Source organism: Carettochelys insculpta, chromosome 3 (genome assembly GCF_033958435.1).
Source record: "Carettochelys insculpta isolate YL-2023 chromosome 3, ASM3395843v1, whole genome shotgun sequence".
NCBI classification, from domain to species: Eukaryota; Metazoa; Chordata; order Testudines; family Carettochelyidae; genus Carettochelys; species Carettochelys insculpta.
Genome location: NC_134139.1, coordinates 55,366,411 through 55,391,031, shown reverse-complemented (window position 1 = coordinate 55,391,031; position 24,621 = coordinate 55,366,411). Strand labels below are relative to the sequence as shown.

The window sequence follows — 24,621 nt, the reverse complement described above, 5'->3', positions numbered from 1 at the left end:
CACTTCATTGTTAAATGTGTTGTTTACTGTACACTATTCAAACTTTGCTCTGCTAACATACTTATTAGTTCTTTTTCAAGTTATGTCCCTGTGGATGCTCCTGGGTGTTCCCAGTGCCATTGTCCAGAAATCTTTGGTAGCAGTGCCTGGTCAGGATGTGCATGCATGCTTGGTGTATCTCATGTTGGTATAAGAGTCTGTTTGGTCTGCATGTATCCCAGACCCCTAAGTTTCTTCTCAGCTGTCTTGGGCTGAAGACACAACTTGGAGTAATGCTGGAGCTCTTTCCTATTAAGACAAAATTAGCATATTGTAGATAAAAAGGTCTATATGTTAAAAACAAATGTATTGCCTCCTCCCCTTTCACTCCTTTGGGAGCGACTCTGCAAAATGGTTTCATAACATCCCAGGATCCCCTGATTTTTAAAAAAATGTGAGGACTGCATGCCGTGTTCAGATGTACATTTCCTTTGTGTCAAAGGTCTTGGTGAGATTCACCTTCCTGTCAAGTCCGTTCAGTTGTCATGGACAGAACTTGCTCTTCAAGATGATACATATGGAGAAATCTCTCCAACCTGGCTCTCAGATGAGCTAACCTGAACCCTTTCCAATAGAGGCTCTCCACTGAGGTCAGAACTGACCAAGAGCATGACTTCAACTCTAATGAGAAAAGGAAGAAAGCCTCAACCTCTCCTCGTAGAGACCTGAATAAAAAGAAATTAAGAAAAGAAATAGAAATAAAAAGATGAAGTCTTCACTACATACCAACATCTTCACAAGTCAGCACCCAGGGTCACTGTGGCATATCAAGCACCAAGCACTTGGGGCATAAAAGTAAGGAATTCAGTCCTACATGTGCACACACCTCCTCCTCAGCACCATTGGCACTGACAACGACCCCAGAGTCTGCAGCTGTCATAATACTGGTGCTGACATCGACAGCTAAGCCAGCACCACTCAACTATCCTGTACTAATTTCCATGGTTTGCTCTTCTGTGGATGCTTCCTCACATGCCTATGCAATGTTCATACTGGAACACAGGAGGCCCCCATAAATCCCATTACTCACCTATCTTCTAACTTTCTGTGTCACAGAGTCAATCTCCACACCATGTTCGAGCACTTCCACATCCTTGGCACCAGAGAAGCACCACACACAGTCATAGAACATAAGTTTTTTTCATCCACTGATGAATCTGTCATGCCATTCTCACCAATGGTGGCAGCAGTTTCAGGCACTATTCAAAAGAGTACCAATCAGTCAACACATACCTTTAGAAGAAGTTCAGGAGACTCAGCATGAACTACTGAAGATTCTTCAACCTTCAGCTTCAGAGATCATTCTTCCCACAAGTGAGTCTATACTGGACCCTGCCAACACTATACGACACATGCCTGCCTCTATACTACCAACACGTAAGAGAGTGGATCGTAAATATTGTGTTGCGGCTAAGGGCACAGATTTTTTATTTTCTCACCCTCAGCACATCTCCCTCGTGGTCAAAGCCGAAAAACCACAGGGCAAAACTACCAAAACAACAATCCATGCTGTAGGACAGGAACCCCAAACATTTTGACCTTTTGGGTCATAAGGTCTATACTTCATCTGCTCAGCAATTTAGAATCTCTACTCTTTTGGCCAGTTAAGGTCAAAGTGAAGGACTTACCCTTTGATAAGGAAAAGCTCTTTTCCTCCAAAACTGACAAAGTCCTTCACGTTATAAAGACTCCAGGGCCACTCTGCATAAACTGGGAATATACTTTCCCCGCTTTGCAAGAGAAAGAAATACCACACCCCTACTAATAGTCTCACACACAACAATGCAACTGCAAGCAGCCTAAATCATATGATACTGCAACAGACCAAGTAGGTACCAACACAACAACCAGGATTAAGTCCCGACCCAAATACTAGAAACCAAACCACAATTTTGAAGGCTTGGTTGAGGGCCTGAGCAACCTCTCCTTAATACCAGTGCCCATTTGATCACTACCTCCAGGGATTTCTCCATACTTGGTGACAGATCATGCAATACTTCTGGGTCCTTGAGCTAGTGTAATCCACCCACTCTATATCCTTCATGCCCACCTTCCCTTCCCCATCCTCTTCAGGAAATCCGCTCACAAGTGCCTCCTTCAAATTGAGGCAACTCACCTTCTACAGCTAGGTGCTGTAGAACCTGTTCCACCACAACATACAGGGAAGGGGTTCTTCTCCCACTGTTTTCTGACCTAAAAGAAAAATGGAGGATGGTGACCCATCCTACAGCTGCATCAATTTGACAAATTGGCATGTTCCCAAAGATTCAGGATTGTAACTTTGGTCTCAATAATACCTGCACTGGAACACGGGCATCGGCTCTCAGCCCTCAACCTCTAAGATGCATACTGCCATATTTCAGTACATCCAGTACACATATGAGTACTCCAGTTTGCAGTGGGATATGATCATTTCCAACACAGAGTGCTCCCATTTGGTCTATCCGCAGCACTGAGAGATTTTTCCAAGACTCTTGCAGTTGTCATGGCCCATATCAGCAAACCAGAGGTTATATTCTTTCCATACCTTGACAACTTCCTTCTCAAAGGCTGGTCTTACAAAGAGGCCTAATTGGACACACCAGCTACCATCACTGTCTTCCACAGCCTAGGACTGCCTTCCACAGCCAAATAAATATTCAAAAGTTCACTTTCATTTTGACTCAACTAGAATTCATCAGGGCTTACCTGGACTTGACTTTTGCCATAGCCTCCCTCCTCAGTGTCAGAGTCTTCACCATCACACACCTGTTATTGACAAAACAAAAAGCAGTCAAGTAGCACTTTAAAGACTAGCAAAATAGTTTATTAGGTGAGCTTTCGTGGGACAGACCCACTTCTTCAGACCATAGCCAGACCAGAACAGACTCAATATTTAAGGCACAGAGAACCAAAAACAGTAAGCAAGGAGGACAAATCAGAAACAGATGATCAAGGTGAGCAAATCAGAGAGTGGAGGGGTGGGGGGAAGGTCAAGAATTAGATTGAGCCAAGTATGCAGGCGAGCCCCTATAGTGACTCAGATAGGGGCTCGCCTGCATACTTGGCTCAATCTAATTCTTGACCTTCCCCCCCACCCCTCCACTCTCTGATTTGCTCACCTTGATTATCTTTTTCTGATTTGTCCTCCTTGCTTACTGTTTTTGGTTCTCTGTGCCTTAAATATGGAGTCTGTTCTGGTCTGGCTATGGTCTGAAGAAGTGGGTCTGTCCCACGAAAGCTCACCTAATAAACTATTTTGCTAGTCTTTAAAGTGCTACTTGACTGCTTTTTGTTTTGATAGTGTATAGACTAGCACGGCTTCCTCTCTGTTCCTCTTATCAACAGCATACATTCACTCTCTGGTAGAAGCCAGAATGTGCCTACAACTTCTAGGCCACATGACAGCCACCACCTAAGTGATGCACTATGTCAGCTTGCACATGAGGTATCTAAGGCCATCTGACTGCCATATAAAAACCTGCCAAGCACAGCCTCCATATGATGATAACCATCTGTGAATGTTTTACGTTCCCTACACTGGTGGACAAAAAGGGAGAGCATAGACCCGGGCATTTCTTTTTATCAAAATCCTCCAGTGATAATACTCAGAACACACTTCCATGACAGGTTGGGGAACACACTTAGACTGCGACATGACACAGGGCAGGGGCTTCCCAACAGAGGCCTGCTTACACCTCAGCCTCCTAGAACTCAGAATATTCAGGTATGCATAGTCTCACTTTCTCCCACTGATAAGAGACACACAAAAATTATATCTTGGCAGACAGTGTAGCATGCATATTCTACATCAAAAGACAAGGGGGCGCTCACACATAGTTCTGTGCATAAAAGCCATCAAAACATGGAACTGTGCATGTGCATTCAAATCACATGGACATCTTGTCTTCCTACTTCCCTGGATGCCAAAAGACAACTGCTGACACTCAGCCTGCACTTTTCACAAGAACACAAATGGGAACTCAACCACACAGTGTCACACCACCTGTTCTCTTTATGGGGTTACCCATCTGTAGATTTATTTGCAACACTAACAAATTGTAAATGCCACCTATTCTGCTTGAGGGTGGGAGTTAGGACTGCATCACTAGGTGAAATGTTCCTAATTCTGTGGAACAAGACACTCGTGTACATCTTGTTACTGATTCCACTTAAATACAAAGTCATCTTCAAAATCAGAGCTGACAATGCCCAGGTCATACTCATTGCTCCAACGTGGCCCAGGCAGTCATGGTGTCCTGACCAACTATGCACATTGATCTGCCTCATCTGAGTGGTGTTTCCCTCACTGTTGCTTATCAATCTGTTCTCCACCTTATATCCAGACCCATGTCCCTCCCTGACCATGGAGTCCTTCTTTCAGGTACTTCCCTGACACAGTGTCCCATGCTGTGGGGTCCTGCCCTCCCAGGGAATCCCAAACACCTATACCCACCTTGCCTTAGTGATCCACTTCTGGTTTTCATCTAGCCCCTTACTTCAGGGGCAAACTGCAATCTGAAATGGCTGCTCGTTATTGACAAGGATTTGGACCTGCTGCCTCTCTGCTGCCCTGGTACTCTCAGGCCTTGTGCATGGCCCTACAGCCTGGGGCTTGCCTGGCCAGAGTTCCCCTGGCTCATCCTGCTTTGTTTGTGGTACCCAACTCTAGCCAGGAGCCAGGTCCCTCTCCCTCTAGGGCTGGAGCAAAAATGTATGCTCACACTAGCCAGCCATCTCTTCTATACAACCGTCCTTGGCTCTAATTGGCTGCCCCAAGCTTTCCCCCTTATTGGCTCCCAGGACAGCCCTCTCCCAGGGCTTTTTTAACCCTTTTTTTATCAGTGCATGACAACCACTCTCACAGGGCTGCAGGAATCAGGAAGGGGCATTGGCAGGTGTGAGGAGGAATCAGGGCAGGGGTCTGGAGGTGTAGAGGTCAGGGCTGGAGCTTATTGGGGGGGGTTCAGGGAAGGGGTCTGGGTTTGTGTGGGGGAAGCCTAGGGCTGGCCAGGGCAATGGTGATCCCGCTGGCTAGCCACAGGTTCCCCAAGGCTGGTCAGTGCAGCAGGAGCCATGCTGCCTGGTCAAATGAGAACCAGGGCTGAAGACTGGCTGCACTGTGGTCACATTGGCAGCATCCAGAGTTCTGCCTTCAGCCAGACACTCTCTTACTAGTGTGCCACACCAGTGCACAACAATTTACTTTCACTTTTGCTTAAATGACTCTATGCTGGAGAAGGAATTGAGGGGCTTGGTATGAGTAGGTGCCAAACAGAATCCAGTGTCACTGTGATAAGCCAACTGTGCATACACATCCCGACCAGGCACTGCTACAGCAAATCTTTGATCTGCAACAGAGGAAGAATCCAGAAAGGTCACCTGGTATCCTCCTGTAATGTGTTGCCTGTGATATTTATAGTTGGCAACATGGGACAGGAGAATGCAAGGAGCAACTTTTCACATGTTAATGGCCTCTGCCTTGCTAACTAATGGTTTAATGGGATGGGAAGGGAAGGGGGAACTGAAAATGTTGGCAATGGGCTATATGTTGCAGCAAATGGAGGGAGATCAGGCCGGAGAAGGAGAGGAGGACACCAATTTTCTCTCTCATGCTGGAAGCTACTGTAACAACCATGTAATAAAATTATTGATGTTTTAGAACATAGATATGGTTGAGATTTTTCTCATCAGCCATGTTAACAAATACACATTGCTAACATTTCAAAGTCTAAAACAGCAGTTATGTAGCACTTTAAGACTAACAAAATGATTTATTCGGTGATGAGCCTTCCTGGGACAGACCCACTTCATCAGATAAATCTCATTTGCAATACAGACTGACATTTATAAGTACAGAGGACCCCAAAAAATTACAATAAAAACTGACAAATCAAGTACATAGGACTGAAGTAGGTGGCAGATGAAGTGTGTCTACCCCCACGAAAACTCATCACCTAATAAATCATTTTGTTAGTCATTAAAGTGCTACATTTCTGCTGTTTTGTTGGCATACAGACTAACATGGCTACCTCTCTGTTACTATATTTCAAAGTATGACCATTATTCCCATTCCAACAGAACAAAATGTACAAGATGGGGGAAATGCACTTAGGAATTATGTACAAATCATACTCTTCTCGTAGAAAGACCTCTGGGCTGGGGGACTATTCTTGACTCTCCTATTAATCTGCCAGATGACTTTTGGGCAAGTCACTTCAACTTTGCGTGGGCCTCAGTTTCTCATCAGTAAAATGGTATTAATGATATGAAGTTCTTTGAGGTCTACTGATGGAAAGCACTAGATAGAAGCAAGGGCTTGGTATGTACTTACAAGGTAGGTTGACATAGCTACATTAGTCAGTGGTATTAAAAAAAAAAACCCTATCCCAACATAGCTATGCTGGCATAATGCCCAGTGTAGACACAGGTTTGTTGATGGAAGAATGCTTTTCTCAACATAGCTAACTTCATTAGAGGAGGCGGTGTTGCTACAATGACAGAAAATTCCTTTCTATCAATGCAGGCTGCAACTACAATATGTAATTACGCTGGCATAGCTACAAATGTTATAGTTATCCTAGTAACCTCTAAGTAACATAAACTGCAAACCTAGGTTAGAACTACAAATGCTTAAATGAGCACTAACTCCTACCAATCAATGGCAAAAAAGCTTCCTTAAGACAGAATTAAGGTTGCCTGCTGATAGCTTGTGCCCTTACAGAACACTGAGTTCAGCAAAACTCAAACTCTTGAAAATGAGGAATACAAAGTTAAGATAGACACCCACACAACCTTATCTCTGCCTTTTTTGAGCAAGACCTACAGCACCTTTAACTCACATACTTGCACTCCGTCTTTGCATTGTTATGGATAGAAGCAAGCAGCACTTCCTTACTTTCAGACATAGGGCCTACTCTCCAATATTTAACTATCAGTTTGTACCCTTGTACAGCCTCTTCACACTTGCACATTGGTTACCTCCTAAATTTATAGTTTTTCCTGCCCATCTTGAAATCCACAGACTTCTCTCTTATCCCCCTTCCTACGACAATACTCATGGCAAGAAGACTCCGATACAGTGTTCCACAAAATCTAGGTACTCCTGCATCTGCTCAGGAGACATTCCAGAGAAACTCAGCTGATTAGCCAAGTGCCCACAGTTCGGTTTTTGTTTCTACTGGTGGTGCACATTTGCACGTCCCTTGGTGCACATAAATATTATTCTGCTTATGGATAGAAAAAAAATCTAAACATACATGGAAAAGATCAGAGGGAACATTGCTCCAGTACATTGCTACTTAAACACCCAATACAATTCTGTTTTGAAATGATGTACACCAGAACTTCTAGATATAAGAACAAACATGCTTCTCTTGCCCTAGCTGACACAATTTGGGAGTGGGTGAATAACTCAGAACTAGATCTCCTTATATCACAATCACAGCTCCACCATTCAGTATAGTTACAAATAAGAGGCATTAAGGTGCTACAGGACAGCTTCTGGGGTTTGTTTGTTTGTTTGTTTTGTGAAGCTACAGGCTAACACAGCTACCCATCTGAGAAATATTCTTTTAACACATAAAATGTTTTGTGGTTTCAGATTATACATGACGACGCAAAAAGCCAACCCCCATTTTCTCCCTGCAGTTTGTAACATGGTCACAATGATCAACTTCACTGTAACATTCCAAGGTTTGCAGGATCAACTCTTGTCCACTGTAGTAATTCATGAAACACCACAGTTAGAGCAAAAACATTGCAAGTTATTGGAGAATATCTCTGCAGACCAAATTACACTCCGAGAACTGGAACAAAAGTCACTCGAACTGCTTCAGAAAACAGAAGGTACAGAAACTGAGGCTATACTCTGTGCATCTCTTTGAGGAAAGTATAGAAAAATTGCTTAATGTGCTATGCAGTAATGTGATAGTAAACATGGATAATTTCTTAATATGCATTGCAAACAATAAACCCCTGATTCAGATTCTTGTGTTAATTCTTTTGTGAGAAATCAGATAACTTTATTTCATAGAATTATAGAACTTAAAGGAGCTTCAAGAGGTCATCAAGTTCGGTCCCCTGTACTCATGGCAGGAACAAGCAAAATACAGACCATCCCTGACAGGTGTTATATCTAACCTGCTCTTAAAAATCTCCAGCGATGGAGAGTTCACAACCTCCCTAGGCAATTTATTCTGATGTTTAACCACCCTGATAGGAAGTTCTTCCTAATTTCCAACCTAAAACTCCCTTGCTAAAATTCAAGCCCATTGCTTCATGTTCTGTCATCAGAGGTTAAGCAGAATAATTTTTTTCTCACTCCTTTTTGTTACAACCTTTTTAAATACTTGAAAATTGCTATCATATCCCCTCAGACTGAGTCTTCTTTTTTCAGACTAAATAATCCCAGTTATTTCAATCTTCCCTTGTACGTCATGTTTTCTAGACCTTTAATCATTTTTCTTGCTCTTCTCTGGACTTTTTCCAATTTGTCCACATCTTTACTGAAATGTGGCAGAACTGGACGCAATATTCTAGCTGAGGCCTAATCAGCACAGAGAAGAGTGGAAGAATTTCTTCTCACTTCTAGCTTACAACGCTCCTGTTAATACCTCTCAGAATGATGTTTGCTTTTTTGCAACAGTATTACAGTGTTGACTCATATTTAGCTTGTGTTGCACTATTATCCCTACATCCCTTTCCACAGTACTCCTTCCTAGATAGTCATTTCCCATTTTGTATGTATGCATTTCTGTACATTTATTTTCATTTCTATTTATATAAAAGTATGACAATACAAATAAATTATACGGCAAAGCAATAAATACCATATAAAAATACAAATAATGTGAAGTAAGTTAAGTACTAAATTAGTTAGATTTAGTATGAAACTTTGGATTTTGGGAAGAGGTTAAACTAAAAAATAAGAACACAGAGACACTTTGTGAAGTAACATCCTTAAAATGCAGCCTGGTGTATTTTTTTTAAAATGTGTTCATATGTCTGCTGCTTTCTCACTCAAATTTTCAGTTTAATTTTTTTTTACATTTTAGGACATATATTAGATGACCAGGATCTCACTGAGAACTTACAAAGAACAAAAGTTACTTCAAAAGAGATTTTTGAGCGTGTTGAAGCATCAGCAAAAACAGAAGCCATGATTGAAAAAACACGTAAAAAATATCTCCCTATTGCAACTCGAGGTGCTGTGCTCTACTTTGTAGTGGCAGATCTTACTAAGATCAACTATATGTATCAGTTTTCATTGGAGTGGTTCCATAAGATCTTTGTAGAATATATGGATTCTGTGAATAAACTGCATGGTCAGATTTCCCTGTCAGATGCAACTTCTGCATGTGAAACAGTACAAGCCCTTAGCAGGCAGAGAAGACATTTCACCGAAGAGCACTGGGAGGAATATGAGACTGAGACAGATAGCTTTAACAAGCATCTTGAAGATATAATTGACATATTAACAAGTAAAGTTTATAAGGTGAGATGTCACCAAAAAATTACAACTATTTATACATGAATCTCCTTAATTACTATAAAGCTTTGTGTCTGAAATTATATCTGCATTTTGAGCTACAGGTTTGATTTCCTTGCTTATGGATGCATACTGCTAGCATGATTATACACAGCAGTATATGCACAATAGCAGGGTAAGCCGCAGTGGAAGCATGGCTCAGTTGTGCTGAGTACAACCCCACCTGTATGTGACCATTTGTACATGCTCAGCTGTGCATCTGTTGCCTCTCTCAGTGCTACTGCTATTTATACTCATTCTAGCAGTATTCAAACAGGAGAATCATACCCCTAGTTTGTAGAGTAGACATTGCCTTAAATATCTGTTTTCTGTGTGTTCTAAGTATATAATACTGTGTTGACAAACACCTTTCCCCATCTACAGACAGTTTCTTCTGCCCTCTTCACTGAAGACCAGCTCTGTTTCTCCTTCCTGCTCTGTACTAAGATCATGCAGAATAACTGTGGTGAAAATCCAGCCCAAGACAAACTTGGATTCCTACCTGAGAATGAGTGGAACTTCTTCCTGTACTCCAGCATGTTGGCAAATATTATGGATATACAGTCAGAGATCAAAAATAATGGTAAATAAACCCCCCTCCTTCAGTTATTTCTACATCTCCACTGAAATTAAGAGGGTTAATGAGTGTAACTCATATAGAATTAAGTACCTTTAAAGAGTCACAGATGATCTAATAAACATATATTTGTGTTTTTCCTGCCTCTGTTGCCAATACTTTTTACTCTGTTACAGTGAAGTCACTGAATTTTTTTCAGTTTTACATCATATAACTGAGAATAAAATGTGGCCTTTACAACACTAGCATTAAAAAGTTTGAAAAATCTCATCAAGTATTCACTAGAGAGCCTGTTGTTGCTGGGGTTTTTTTTTGGGGGGGAGGGGTTGCATTTTGTTTTTTGTTTTTTGCTTCTTGAGCTGGGTTTGACTGTAAATCTTGATTAATTTGCTTATATGAAAATTCACATTATGGCCGTGTCTACATTAGCCAAAAACTTCAAAATGGCCATGCAAATGGCCATTTCAAAGTTTACTAATGAAGTGCTGAAATACATATTCAGAGCCTCATTAGCATGCGGGCGGCCACAGCACTTCGAAATCGACGCAGGTCGCCGCCACGTGGCTCGTCCAGACGGGGTTCCTTTACGAAAGGACCCCTCCTACGTCGAAGTCCCCTTATTCCCATCTGCTCATAGGCTTTTGATTCTCTGGGTTGCCAATATTGTGCAAATAAGGTACTGAATATTCATATCAGTGCCCCATTATCATTTCCAATCAGCAGCATTTACATACCACTTCTAAAAGGGAGGGATAGTGTAGATACAGCCATTATGTTTAACGTAAATCCTAAAATTTGGACCTTCATTGTATGACAGTGCCATTTTAACAATTCTTATTTGAGTAGTGTTCCTAGGATGTGCTGTTTCAGGTGCACATATACCCCATATAATTTTAATCAGAGATTTTTCAGTGGTGCCCATTCACCCTGAGCATGTGCTCCAGATATCTTCAGGTCTTGTACCAAGATTACATGGAGCTGTGTGAACAAACTGCCTTCAATTCTTTCTCAGTTGCCCTTACAATTGTGGCAGTGTTGAGCATGCCCACTTCATTTTAGGCATATGTTAGTGTAATTATCTTTTATTTCTTTAGTTTAATGTAGTTCATAGTAGTTAGTTGTTGTGGTTCTGCTGTTTGTTGTTTTCCCCTTTTATTTTTTCCTGCTGCAGTGATTATTTTGGACGCTGGCATTTTTTTGATGTTCCAGGTTCCTCACATTTAACTGTTGTCCCTCTTTCTGGGAAACTATCCTAGTCATTGATGAGTGTTTTTCCACAGATTATAAAACCCATCACAATATGGGATTTCATTTCCTTATGAAATGTTCCTTTTACGCCAGGGTGGGGAGTTTCCAGCCCATAGATCAGATCCAGTCCCATGCTTGATTTCATCCTGCCCATGGCAAAGCTCCACACCATAAACTCGAAACTCTGAGCCTTGGTTCCCCCACCCATCCCCTCCACTAGGCTGGAGCTGCGAGCACTGGCTCCTGGCAGTCAGGGAAGTCTGCATGCTGTCTACACCTGAAGGTGCCACCCCCACAGTTCCCATTGGACCACAGCCAATGTGGCTGAGTCTAGGTTGCTGAGAAGCGTCGGCAAAAGATGCACAAATTGTGCAATGCATTGGCATATCTTTTGCTGACAGTTCTGTCAGGAGAGGCTTTTCTGACATTTAGCCATCCACACATGGCCAAATGTCAGTAAAACACCCTCTGTTGAGACATCCCTTCTTCCTTGTGGAATAAGGTGTACAGGAATTTCAACAGAATTCTCCCAACTGTCAGATCTCTTCTGAGAGATATGCAATCTGGACACATGCTCTGTCAACAATGCTTCTATCGACAGAAGTCTTGTTGACAGAAGTCTGCAGTCTGGACATAGCCTTGTAGTGAGGGTGGCAGTACCTGCAGATGCGGGCAGCACATGGAACCATCTGCCCAAAGACTCTGAAAGTGGACCTCTGGGCGATTTATTTCATGTTTCAAATCTGTAACGCCCAATCTCCATCTAGGATGTTAGCTCATTCTACAAAGTCTCCATCTACCTCTGTGGCAGATGTTCCAGTTGTTGAAATTAGCACAGCTGCAACTTGGACTTCACTACATATTTTTTCCTAACACTGTGCTTTGGTTCATACCTCTATGTCAAGTGCTTCAGTTGGCAGTGTAGTTTTGTCCTTCAGTATTAGACTTTGCTCTTAATCTCCCTCCTCTTTCTGGGATACTGCTCAGAAGTCACCTGAAGTAAAGTACCCACAAAAATATTACTCAAAGAAGGAGAGGTTATTTTGTGCAGTAAAAGTTGTTCTTTGGCATGTATGCTTCCTTAGAAGCTCCACTTCCCACCCTTTTTCCTCTTACCTCAGCTTTGTGGTAGGAGGGAACTGAGAGTGGTTCACTTGCTCAGCTCTATATATCTTTAGTATTGAATGCACAGATGTCTGAAATATGTCCAAGGTCTGAATGGGCACTGCTACAAAAAATCTCCAACCAAAGGCAAACGGGGTACATGTTCAGCTGATACAGAGCACCCACAGAGGAACACATTTCAAAGAACTCCAGATACTGTACAATGTACTCTCTAATTCTAGTGAAACAGCATTAACACTGGTAGGATAGTTTAATGTTAATGTGACAATGATGTTTTAACATCCAAAAAGCATAAACAATAAACTTTCTCAATAGTCTCCTTCACATTATCAGTTTATAATCAAACTTAAATGAACAGGCCATAGTTACTTTTGATGTATCAATTAACTTTACACATTTGACATGTGAATGCAAATCTAAGCAGCATTAACATGTTCTAATCTTATAATTCTTGTTGTTCTATAGGTTCATATGTGTTTAGTAAATCTCCTTGTCTCAGGATTACTGAATCCATGTGGAAGCAATGTCAGTATATGAGCACTTACATGCAATCTTTCAATCTCTTGTGTGAATCCCTTGCATCAAATTCTCAACAGTGGAATTCTTTCCGAAACAGTGGTAACGTATATTATTTACTTAGCACACGTTACAGGCCAACATCATCTCAGCAAGGTACAAGCTCATAATTTTATTTAAAACTTTGAATAATTGTGTGTAAGAAGTAATGTATCCTCAACTGTGCCTAGTAAACCTATATGCATTAGTGTTTTAGTTTGTCAGTACCAGATATTAGAGAGACAATGTGGATGAGGTAGTATCTTTTATTGGACCAACCTCAGCTGATAAGCTTTCAGTCTTACACAAACCTTTCAGACCTGAAGAAGAGCTCTTTATGGGCTTGAAAGTTTGCCTCTTTCACCAACAGATCTTAGTCTAATAAAATATATTGCCTCTAATACCTGTATGTTAATCATTTCCAGTGACCTTATAAACTGGGAAAGTAAAGTTTATAAGGCTCTGATTCAGCAAGATACTTTGTGATTGTGTGCACAAATAAGTTGTAGCACTTCAGTTATACCAATATAATTAGTGATACAATCTTGGAAAAAGATTTTTGTCTTAGTGCAGTGGTCCTCACGCTTTTCACAGTCATGGCCCCCCTTACATCTGCTGGAACCTGGAGAGGTGGAAAGGAGTAAGGGAGCCAAGGCTAGGGCTTAAGTTAGGGGTAGAGCTGAGGCTGGGAATGAAGTCACAGTTCCAATGGAGCCACAGCCAGGGGCTGAGGCAGGGGCTGAATCTGTGAGAAGCTTTGGCTGTGGGCCCAGGCTGGGCTTAGGGATGAGGAAGGGAGCAGAAACTACAACTGGACTGTGATCAGGAGCCAAGGCTAAGGTTGGGACTGGAACTGTAGATGGGAGCAGGATTGAGTGGACTTCTCTACCCACTCCTTGTGGAGACAGGAACTGAGTCCCACCATGTCCCCCTGTGAATATTTTAGGCGGTGTTCCCCACAGTTTCGGTGCCACCAACCTAGTTGATGTTGGGGGGAAGTTGTACAAGATATATATCTTGATTTTAGTAATGCTTTTGACACAGTGCCACATGACATTCTTATACGAAAATAAAGGAAATGTGGAAGCTTACATTACTTATGACACTCTGTAAATCATCCCAGATTCATTTTTGTGATTGTGTTGAAATCAACAACCCTAAAGATTTATTGTGTAAAGTTGGCTGCATATGAAGCTAAGTATTGTAATGAACTGGTTTCAGCATCTGTGTATCACTGCCTGTCATTAAATAGAATTGGAACTGCCCCAGTGCACTGCTAATAGCTGTTGAGATTGCCCTTTAGAGGAAATGATAGTGAGTTGTACTTTTGGAGCAGGATGTCTACTTGCTGTCACCATGAAGTTTCAGGTGATCAGCATGTACAACATGGTTACAACCAGCGTTCCATCTAATTTTTTCCATCCATAGGCATAATAAATTTTACGAGCACCAAAGCATATGCGGATGTGCTCCACCAATAGAAACAGATGCTGTCTACTGTGGGTGGTTGTGAGTGCTCTGCTAGCCAGCTGGGTGGCACATGAATCTCTCCTGGGCAGCTGCCTAAGTGGTCATCTTATAGGGAACGCCCTGGTTACAATCATAGAGTCCTATGGAGACAGGGATTAGTTATAATATTATTCAGATGGTGCCATTTTTGAAGCTGATTCAATTGACACAACCATGTGCTTACATTTTAACAGGTAAACAAAAAGTCATCTTAAGTCTTTGATCAATAGCTATTTGTAGTAAGGTACTCACTGGAAAAAGTAGCCTGCAAATGCTAGTCTGGTTTATTATTATTTTGTATTTGTAACTCTGGTTTTATGACTCTATAACAGATACAGACCTGCAACCAGAGGCACTGAAAGACAGAATTAGAGTTGAGAGTGCCATGGTGCACTTCAACTGGGAAAATCTTTCCTCATTTCAAAGAATTATATTGGTAAGAAAAGCAAATGATGACAGAGTATTGTGTACCAAATATTTTAGACACTATTGACCACTTAGTTTAAATATAGGTTGGAGAGGAATTGGGAATCCTAAATTCCAAAATATTTGTCAATGATGTAATGTTGAAGACACGCAAAATAAGTTCTGCAAAGCTCCTGTCAGAAAATAAAGAAGACAGATTTCATAGAAAGCTATTTCTAATGCAATTAAATCATGTTATTTTTCTGAATAAATACACTACTGCTCATTTTGTGAATTAAAAATAATTGTATAGAGACCCAAACATGGCTACCTCTCTGTTACTATCCATCCCAGAAAATCAGAGTCCTGTTCTCTTTTGAATCCTGTTGGCAAAAGAAACAAGTGGCTATTGAGACTACCCTGCCCAGTATGCCCTCAGCTGTGGTGGTTGCAAGAGTTTTCAGTTGCAACCTCAAGAGTCACTGATATCCAAAAGAACTGGCTCCCACACAAAGGGGGCACATGCGCTCCTTGAGTGGAATCTGTGTGAACATCACATCTCAAAGAACCACTTCCCATATTACCTGATAACTGCTAGTTTTCTTTACTTTTCCAGATAGATATCTATTGGATTATGTAAAGTGAGAGGTAGACAATGACTTCCAATGGTTTTTATACTGGATAAATAAAGCACAAATGAGATATTGGGAATCTTTTAGAACTGTATAGTACAAAAAATCCTGACTTCATTTTTATCATAGGTCTCATTATTATGCTAATGTTTATTTAAATGATTTGATGAATTTCTTCTCTCACCTTTCATATTTTGTTAGATTAAAATTCTCAGACCAGAAAGTTTAACTGGTGCAGTACGAGAATTTGTTGCTGAGAAATTAGGAGCCAGATATCTTCAGACTGGAGGGATTAACTTGAAAGAAGTATATGAAGACTCCAGTGCCAGTACTCCATTAATATTAATTCATTCTCATGGTGAGATACTCATAAACTAAAAGGGACCAATAAACTTGGTTTATTAAGCGTTACTTTTTGTATTGTATTTTAGCTTTTCTGTTCAGTAGGTTTCCCCGCTTCTTCAAGTGTTACTAACTTTTGTATTCATGTCATACTTCTCTCATGTTAAGCTGAATAGTAAAGAGTGAAAATGGGAGTAGACAGAATCATAGGAAGGAGGGTTTTGGGGGATGCTCCTCATTAATCCACCAGTAACTCTGGCCATGGAACTCTACTTTAATCTTCAAATTCCCCTTTAACAGTGGATTCCAAGGTAGCTGCTGGTAGAGGAAGCCCTGCTCATTGTCACCGAACCTAATGAGAGTGGTAAGGAACCAGCAGACAGCTGAGAGTTACAAGGCCAGGCCTTAAATGGATTTCCCAATAATTTGTTGGTGGTTTTTTTCTTCTTCTAGACTGCCTCTGTTGTAGTTCTATAGTAGTGAGTGATCTGGCCTCGCATTATTGGTGAAGTCTTGGAAATAACTTCTTCTTGGAGGTCAGTCGATAATGAGTAGGACATCATCATGTTACCTTCCTATTTGTGAGTTCATTGATGGCTGATCAGCCCAATCCTGGAGCTGCAGATCTTATCACAGAAAAGGCAGGTGTTGGTAGCTGTTGGAGGGGAGCGGGGCAGTTTTTGACATTCTTTTCTTCTTCTCCACCTCTCCCTGTCTGCATTGCAAAGGGACCTCTAAAATTGCACAACCCACTCACAGATTACCATTCTCCACTGGGGACAGTCTTGGGCAAGGTTCTCCCAAGTGTCAACACCAATGCTGCACTTTTTTATATGTGCATTCATCAGGTCCTTATATCGCTTCTGCTGGACCCCACACTCTTCTGTTCTTCCTCCAATGCAGAAAACAGAATCTGTTTTGGGAGGGGCTGATCAGACATCTGAACCACAATACCAGTCCCACAAAGTTGTTGATGAATGATAGTGGTATCAATGCTAATCATGTTCAACTCTTCCAGGACCTTAGTCATGTGCCTATCCTCCCAAGAGGTATTTAGGATTCCCTTGAAGCAGTGTTGATGATATCATTCAAGTGCCTTCAAACAATGCTTGTATGTTGTCCAGGTTTCACATGCATACGGTAGCATTGGAATAACCACTGTATGGTATACAAAGGGCTTTGTCTTGGGATAGAGGTCCTCGTTCTCAAAGACTCTTTGTCCAAGGTGGGCGAAAGCAGAGCTTGCACAGCTCAGACAATGTTGGATTTCTGTATCAATGGATGACTTCCAAGATATGGGAAGTGTTCCATGTTTGCCAGCAGTTCTCCATTGACTGCAATAGAAGGTGCATGAGATTATGCAGTTGGTGACGGTTGGTGGTGCATCTTGATCTTTCTGATGTTCAATGTGAGTCTGAGATTCTCAGATGCTTTGGTGAAGGCACTTAAGATGGTCTAAAGGACTAAGGCAGAAAGAACGGAGACTGTGTTTTCATCCATGTACCGGAACTCCATGATTGAGGTTGTCCCCTGAGATTGAAAAGCTTCCCAAACAATCCTCTCACCATCTGGAAGCTTTCCATCAATGAAGTGAAGAGTCCTGGCAATAAAGATGCAGAACAGTGATGGGGCAATGATGCAGCCTTGCTTGACTCCCGTTTTGACCTCAAAGGGGTCAATTTGGGATCTGTTGTTGATCAATTCTGTGGCAGTCATGTTGTCATGTAGCAGCCTTAAAATGCTAATGAATTTTTTGGGGCAGCATATCTTTGAGAGGGTGGTCCACAGGGTGTTACAAGTGACTGAATCGAATGCTTTGGTCAGATCAATGAAATTCATATATAAGGCTTGGTTGTGTAGGCGAAATTTTTCTTGCAGCTGCCAGGCAGTGACAATCACGTCTGCTGTTCTTTAGAATGGTCAGAAGCCACACTGGGATACTGGATGAATTTCTTCTGAGAGTGGCAGGAGTCAATTTACAAGGATTCAAGCTCAGATTTTCACTGCCATTACCAGGAGGGAGATGCCACTATAGATTCCACAGTCTGACTTGTTGCCCTTCTGGAAAAGACTGACAGTCAGTGTATCTCTGAATCTTGTGGCATCTGCTCCCTATCCCAGATCTTGAGAATCAGGAGGTAGAGCTGTTTGTGGAGCTCTGGCCCAACTTCTTGAAGACTTCAGTGGGGATTCCATTTAGTCTGGTTGCCTTCTTGCACTTTATCACTTTGATGGCAGCTTGGACCTAACTCAAGGTAAGAAGTGTTGTAAGATCATCTCTAGCTTGTTGCTGACGGATTTGGTGAAGGGATTCTAGGACCACATTGGAGGGTCTATTCAAGAGTTCAGTATAGTGCTGCCTCCAGCAAGAAGCAATGGCTTCATTGTCTTTCAAGAGTTGGGTACCATCCTTTGATCTTAGGGCATTGATTCCATGGTTTCTTGTTCCATAAATAGCTTTGATAGCATTGAAAAAACTTCTTGTATTGTTGATGTCTGCAAGATGCTGAAGTTCTTGCTCCTTCTCAGTCCTCCGCTGGTTTTTCAGAGTCCTTGTTTTGGCCTTGGCATGCACTTTGTCGTACAATTGATGTCACTTTGCCAGGCCCTAAAGGCTTTCCTTTTTGCCTCAATCAAGCATTGTTCCACATTGTTCTCATCAAACCAGTCCTGATGCTTCCTGGTCTGGTAGCCGATGGTTTCTCCACAGGCTCCAAAGATGCCATTTTTCAATTGACACCAGTGTGCTTCCATATCTTCAGGGTGTACTGTGGGCAGCTTCCTTTTGAGTGCTATCTGGAATTCACTTCATCTGATGGGGTCCTTCAAGCCTTGTACATTGATCTTTCATTGGATCCATTCACTCTGACTTCTCTGTTTGACGACAATCCTAATCACCATTGTGGATCAAATAAGGAGGTGATCAGTCCAGCAGTCATTAGCACTAGTCACTGCATGTGTGAAAAGGACATCACGCCAATCCCAAATATGGACGATGACATAGTCTATGAGGTGCCAGTGTTTCAACTGAGGATGTTGCCATGAAGTCTTAAATTTGTTTTTCTGGTGGAAGAGAGTGTTTATGATGACGAGCTCATGTTCCATACATTTTGTAAGGAGGAGCACTCCATTGAAGTTTCTCTTGCTGACTCCTTCTTTCCCAATGGTAGTCTGCCAGAGGGCCACGTCTCTTCTGACCCTGGCATTGAAATCCCCCAAGAGAATAATTTTGCCTTCTTTGGGTATGTCTTTCAGGACTGTGTCCAGCTGGGTGTAGAACTTCTCCTTCACATCATTTTCAGCCTCTAGAGTTGGTGCATAAGCACTGACGTCAGTTGGTTTTTGGCAAGTTTCAGGTGGAGAGCTGTGAGATGCTCATTGACGCCCACAGGGACTTCAGACAGGATCTTGTCAGTTCATTTTTGATGGCAAATTCTACTCCATGAATTCTTTTTTCTTCCTTTGGGGGTTCTTTACAGAAAAATTTGTACCTTCTGCCTTTTTCTCTTATCTGTCCTTGTTCTGGTCTATGTGTTTCCACCAGGATAGCATCACTGATGTTGAATTGTTGCAGCTCACGGGCGATAACTGCTGTGCATCTTTCAGGTCACTCGCTGTCTGGTTTGTCCATTAGAGTCTGAATATTCTGTGTTCCAAAATTTACTGTTCAATTTTGATCTCATGGACGTGAACCCACTAGATGTGGTTATCCAGTCAGGAGGACTGACGTGGACTATGTTTAGGGCAGCTTTTCTAGGCCCCTCTCCACGTGGGGTGAGCAGAGTGGATCCTAGGTAGGGATGCTCGGTCATGGATGCAGCAACCAGACCTTTTTACCACCCAGTGCTGGTTCATGAATAAAAGTTTCCAGATTTCACAATCCTGCTCCTATCAGCATTTGCCAGTTGCTGTAGTGCTTAAGTTTAGGATCATAGTGCACAGAGAGAGATGCTGGTGCATGATTCTTTTAACGTCGGGGGACTGTTGCATTGCAGCCATCACAAAGTTCTTCACAGATAGAAAACTTCAAGTCCATTGGAATAGAATCCATGACAGCTGGGAGTCTCCTGTCTGCTGCAACCTTCATCCACCTTCACAGCCATTGTAGCATTATCTTTACTGTCCTCCACTTGTTCTGTCATTGAGAACTTTTAAGATTGTTCTTTGTATGGACCCTCCCCCTTGATCTTGCCACCATGGGTGACCCTGCTGAGGGTATGAGACTCCCTGTGGCTTCGCCCTTGGGGGACACAAGCTCACTCACCATGACAAGGTGATGGTCCAAAGAGTAGGTGGAAATAACACTGAGGCTGTCTACACTAGACATAGAAGTCAACTGCAGAGATGCAATTTTAGCCATGCCAATTGCTTAGCTAAAATCAATGTATCTGCAGTCAACTTTCATGTCTGTCTACACAAAGAAGGTCGACAGGAGCATTTCTTCCCTCCATCTTCTCTATTTCTCATCTTTTGCAAGAATCACTGGGGTTGACCATGATGCCTGAGTGCATCACTTTGTGTGTGCACAAAATCAAATCCCCGAAGATCAACCATGAATAGGTTGATCTTCCATGGTAGTGTAGATGCAGCTGGGAGCTCCAGGCCCCTTTGAAACTCCAGACCCCTATGTATTAGCCCCCCTTATCACTCTGCCCTCACCTCCCCATTGGTAAGTCTAGCTGTAATAATTAACCTTGTGAAAAATTCTTGAGCTAATACAGTGCAATCCATCATTCTTGTTCATCAGTGTGTTAGTGCATTCTTCCGATAGTATAACATAACCAAGTTTTCCTCACCCCATCGTTCCCTTATAATAAAATGTATAATATTGCAAAAATAACTGCTGTTCCTAAAGATGAGGTAATTAAAGATAAAACATTTTCAAATATGTGACTCTAAAGATAATTTTTGGCTGCTGTAGCTGCATAAATAAATCAATTCCATATTTTTGAACAGGAATAGACCCAACAACTCACCTTCTACGCCTTGCACAGGAAATAAAAGGAAGCACTCAGGATGTGAAAATGGTTTCTTTGGGACGTGGTCAAGGAAACAAAGCTGAAGATTTGATACATAAAGCACAGCTGAGTGGCAAATGGGTTTTCCTCCAAAACTGCCATCTTGCTGCATCATTTATGCCCAGACTTAGCACTATTGTTGATTTGTAAGTGTTTATTTCATATTTGACTGGGTTAACTTAATTTACATGGTGACTATGAATTAATCAATATGATTGTAAATATCAGTCTTTTTAAACACAATAGGTATGAATAACGTCTCAGAATGAGAACTGGAGAAAGTTTTCTCCTTTGAGTGCTTGTATATTCTACTCTTGGTCAGCAATATTTATTGGGCAGTTCCAACAACATTAGTGCCCTTATTTTCCACTCCAGAGGGCATAAATAGGAGGGCCAGGACAACCTCCTTTGGTTTCTTCATACTGCCCAGGGATAAGAGATGTAACTGAGGACAGTGTCTGTTGTCCACTTGCGATTAATATCATAATGTTGTATATAGTTACATTTAGATACAATAGTTAATTCATAATTGTTAGGTTTCCATTCTGCATATTTTTTTCTGTCTTTTGGTTACCTGATACCTACAGCTGAACAAAAATCACCAGGTTTCATATCAGGTTGCTATAATCTTCAGTGACAGGCATATTAGATGCCTATTTGTCTGAGAGAGTGTTATATAACCAACAAATGCTTTATTCATTGGGTTTTTTTCCCCAAAAGAACTCAAATGCAAGGGAGGTTAGTTAAAGCCTTTACTTGATCCTGGAAAACAGAATTTTCTTGGGTCCAAATATTCATCTACTATATATGCTAGGGTGAATGTGAGTACAACTTTCTCAATGGGCCTAGCTCCCAAAAAGTACTACCTCTATTTCTGAGTCCTTCCTGTCAGAGACTGTAACAGACTGCACCAACTTAGCTCTACTCCTGTCTGACAAGGACACTAAAAATTAGGTGACTTCTCTAAGAAGAATTTTATCTTATTTAACCTACAGTTCTGCATTGGGGCCTGGATTTCCAAATACGATTTTGTTAATTATAAGAAGTTTTAATGAGAATCATAGAACCATAGGGTTGGAAGAGACCTCAGTAAGTCATTAAATCCAACCACCTGCTGAAAGCAGAACCAATGCCAACTAAGGCTATGTCTTCACTTACCTGGAAGGTTGATGCCTGCTATGTGATTTTTTGGTATGCCAATTGCATACCAAAAATCGACTTTGCAGCCATCAACTTCTGTGGCTATTTTCATGGCAGAAGGTCGACAGGAGTGCTCCTCCTGTCAACCTTCCTTAATCCTTGCGGGGCATTCCAGGGTTGACATTGACCCTGGAACGAGCGAAACTGTGTCCCAGAAGATTGAACCTAAGTGGTTGATCTTCTACTGTTAGTGTAGAGACAGCTTAAATCATCCCAGCCAGCTTTTGGCAAGCTGGCACTTAAAGTTCTCTAGAAAAGGAAGTTCTACCACCTCCCTAGGTAACCCATTCCAGAGCTGTTTCGTTCTCCTAGGCTACGTCTACACTACAGCAATCTTTCAAAAGAAGTTGTTCTGGAAGATCCCTTCCAAAAATCTTCTTTTGAAAGAGTATGTCCACACACAAAAATGTATCTCGAAAGATTGATCCACTCTGTTGATAGAGAGCATCCACACAGCCCCTGCTCTTTAAAAAGAATGGGCCAGGAATTGAAAAATCCAGTGCCATGAGGACTGTTCTTTCAAAAAAGGGCTGGCGGAGTATCTATATGTGCTTTTTTTTTTCTCCCCCCCCCCGCCCCCAAAAGAAGTTTTTGAAAGAAGGTGCTCTTCCTGATCTGGGAGTGGATGAGGAATTCCAGAAGAGCCAGGTTCTTTATATTTTGGATTGAAAGAACGCCTTTTGTGTGTAGACACTACGTGTATTCTTTGGAAAAAGGGCCAGATTTTCCGAAAGAACTTGCTAGTGTAGATGCAGCCCTAGTGAAATAGTTTTTCCTAATATCCAACCTAGACCCTCAACCACCACAGCTTTAGACCATTGCTCCTCATTCTATCATCTGTCACCACTGAGAAAAGCCGTTCTCCATCCTTTTTGGAACCTACCTCACTCTTCTCTTCTGTGGACTAAGTCAGCCCAAATCCCTCAGCTTCTCTTCATAAGTCATGTGCTCCAGGCCTATAATCATTTTGTTGCTCTCTGCTAGATTCTCTACAGTGCCTCCATATCCTTTCTGTAATGCAGGGCCAAGAATTAGCCTCATTGGGGTGAATAATGGGGAATAATCATTTCCCTAGATTTGCTGGCAGTGCTTCTACTAATGCACCCCAGTATGTCATTAGCCTTCTTGGCTACAAGGACACACTAATTGGCTCATATCCATCTTCTAATCCACTGTAATCCCCAGGTCCTTTTCTGCAGGACTGCTGCTTAGCTAGTTGGTTCCCAGTCTGAAGTGGTGCTTGGGATTCCTCTGTCCTAAGTGCAGGACTCTGTACTTCTCCTTGTTTAACCTCATCAGATTTATTTTGGCCCAATCTTCCAATTTATTTAGGTCTCCCTGGACCCTATCCCTACCCTCTGGCATATCAATCTCTCCCCCCTAGTTTAGTGTCATTGGCTAGTTTGTTCATGGTGCAATACGTCCCCTCATCCAGGTCATTAATAAAGATGTTGAACAATACCAGCCCCAAAACCAACTCTTTGAGTACTCTGCTTGAAACTGGCCATCAACGAGACATAGAGCAGTTGATCACTACCCTTTGAGCCTGATGATATAACTCACTTTCTATCCACCTTATAGTTTATTTATCCAAACCATACTTCTTTAACTTTCTAGCAAGGAGACTGTGGGAAACCATATCCAAACTTTTGCTAAAGTCAAGATAGGTTACATCCACCCTCTTCCCCATATCAGAGAGCCAGTTACCTCATTATAGAAAGCAATCAGCTAATCATGCATGACTTGCCTTTAGTGAATCCATAGTGACTATTCCTGATCATTTTCTTCTCCTCCAAGTGCTTCAGAATGGATTTCTTGAGGATCACCTCCATTATTTGTCCAGAGACTGAGGTAAGGCTGATCTGTAGTTCCCTGGATTCTCCTTTTTGCCTCTTTTTTTAAAGATGGGTGCTACATTTGCCTTTTTCCAGTTGTCTGGGACCTCATCTGATCACTGCAAGTTTTAAAATATAACAGGCAATGGTTCTGCAATCGTATCAGCCAACTACCTTAGCACCCTTGGATGCATTTGATCCAGCCCCATGGATTTGTGTATGTCTAGTTTTTCTAAATAGTTATTAACCTGTTCTTTTTCCGCTGAGGACAGCCCACATCCTTCCCATTCTGTACTGTCTAGTGTAGCACTCTGGGAGCTGTCCTTTTCTGTGAAGATAGAGGGGGAAAAAAACACTGAGTACTTCAGTTTTTTCTACATCATCTGTCACTAGATTACCTCCCTCATTCAGAAAAGGTTTCTCACCTTCCCTGGTCAGCCTTTTATTGTTTACATGACCGTAGAAACCTTTCTTGTTTTCCTTGGCATCCCTTGCTAGCTACAATTCCAACTGTGCTTTGGCCTTCCTGATTACACCCCTGCATACTCAAACAATATATTTATACTCTTTCCTAGTCATCGGTCCAAGTTTTCACTTCTTGTAAGCTTCCTTTTGGCATTTAAGCTCA

The 24,621-nt window shown here is 41.8% G+C and overlaps 1 protein-coding gene across 1 annotated transcript in view; it reads left to right on the top strand.

Annotated features, from left to right (window-relative positions):
- Positions 1-24,621, top strand: part of DNAH14 (dynein axonemal heavy chain 14) — a gene marked incomplete at its 5' end in the record, with an annotated part of 447,359 nt that overhangs the window by 358,645 nt on the left and 64,093 nt on the right. Inside the window, 7 exons of the mRNA XM_074988409.1 lie at positions 7,622-7,866; positions 9,075-9,514; positions 9,932-10,130; positions 12,963-13,169; positions 14,894-14,997; positions 15,800-15,956; positions 20,897-21,104. Of these exons, the coding sequence (XP_074844510.1) occupies positions 7,622-7,866; positions 9,075-9,514; positions 9,932-10,130; positions 12,963-13,169; positions 14,894-14,997; positions 15,800-15,956; positions 20,897-21,104 (1,560 nt within the window). The remainder of the gene's footprint in view (positions 1-7,621; positions 7,867-9,074; positions 9,515-9,931; positions 10,131-12,962; positions 13,170-14,893; positions 14,998-15,799; positions 15,957-20,896; positions 21,105-24,621) is intronic.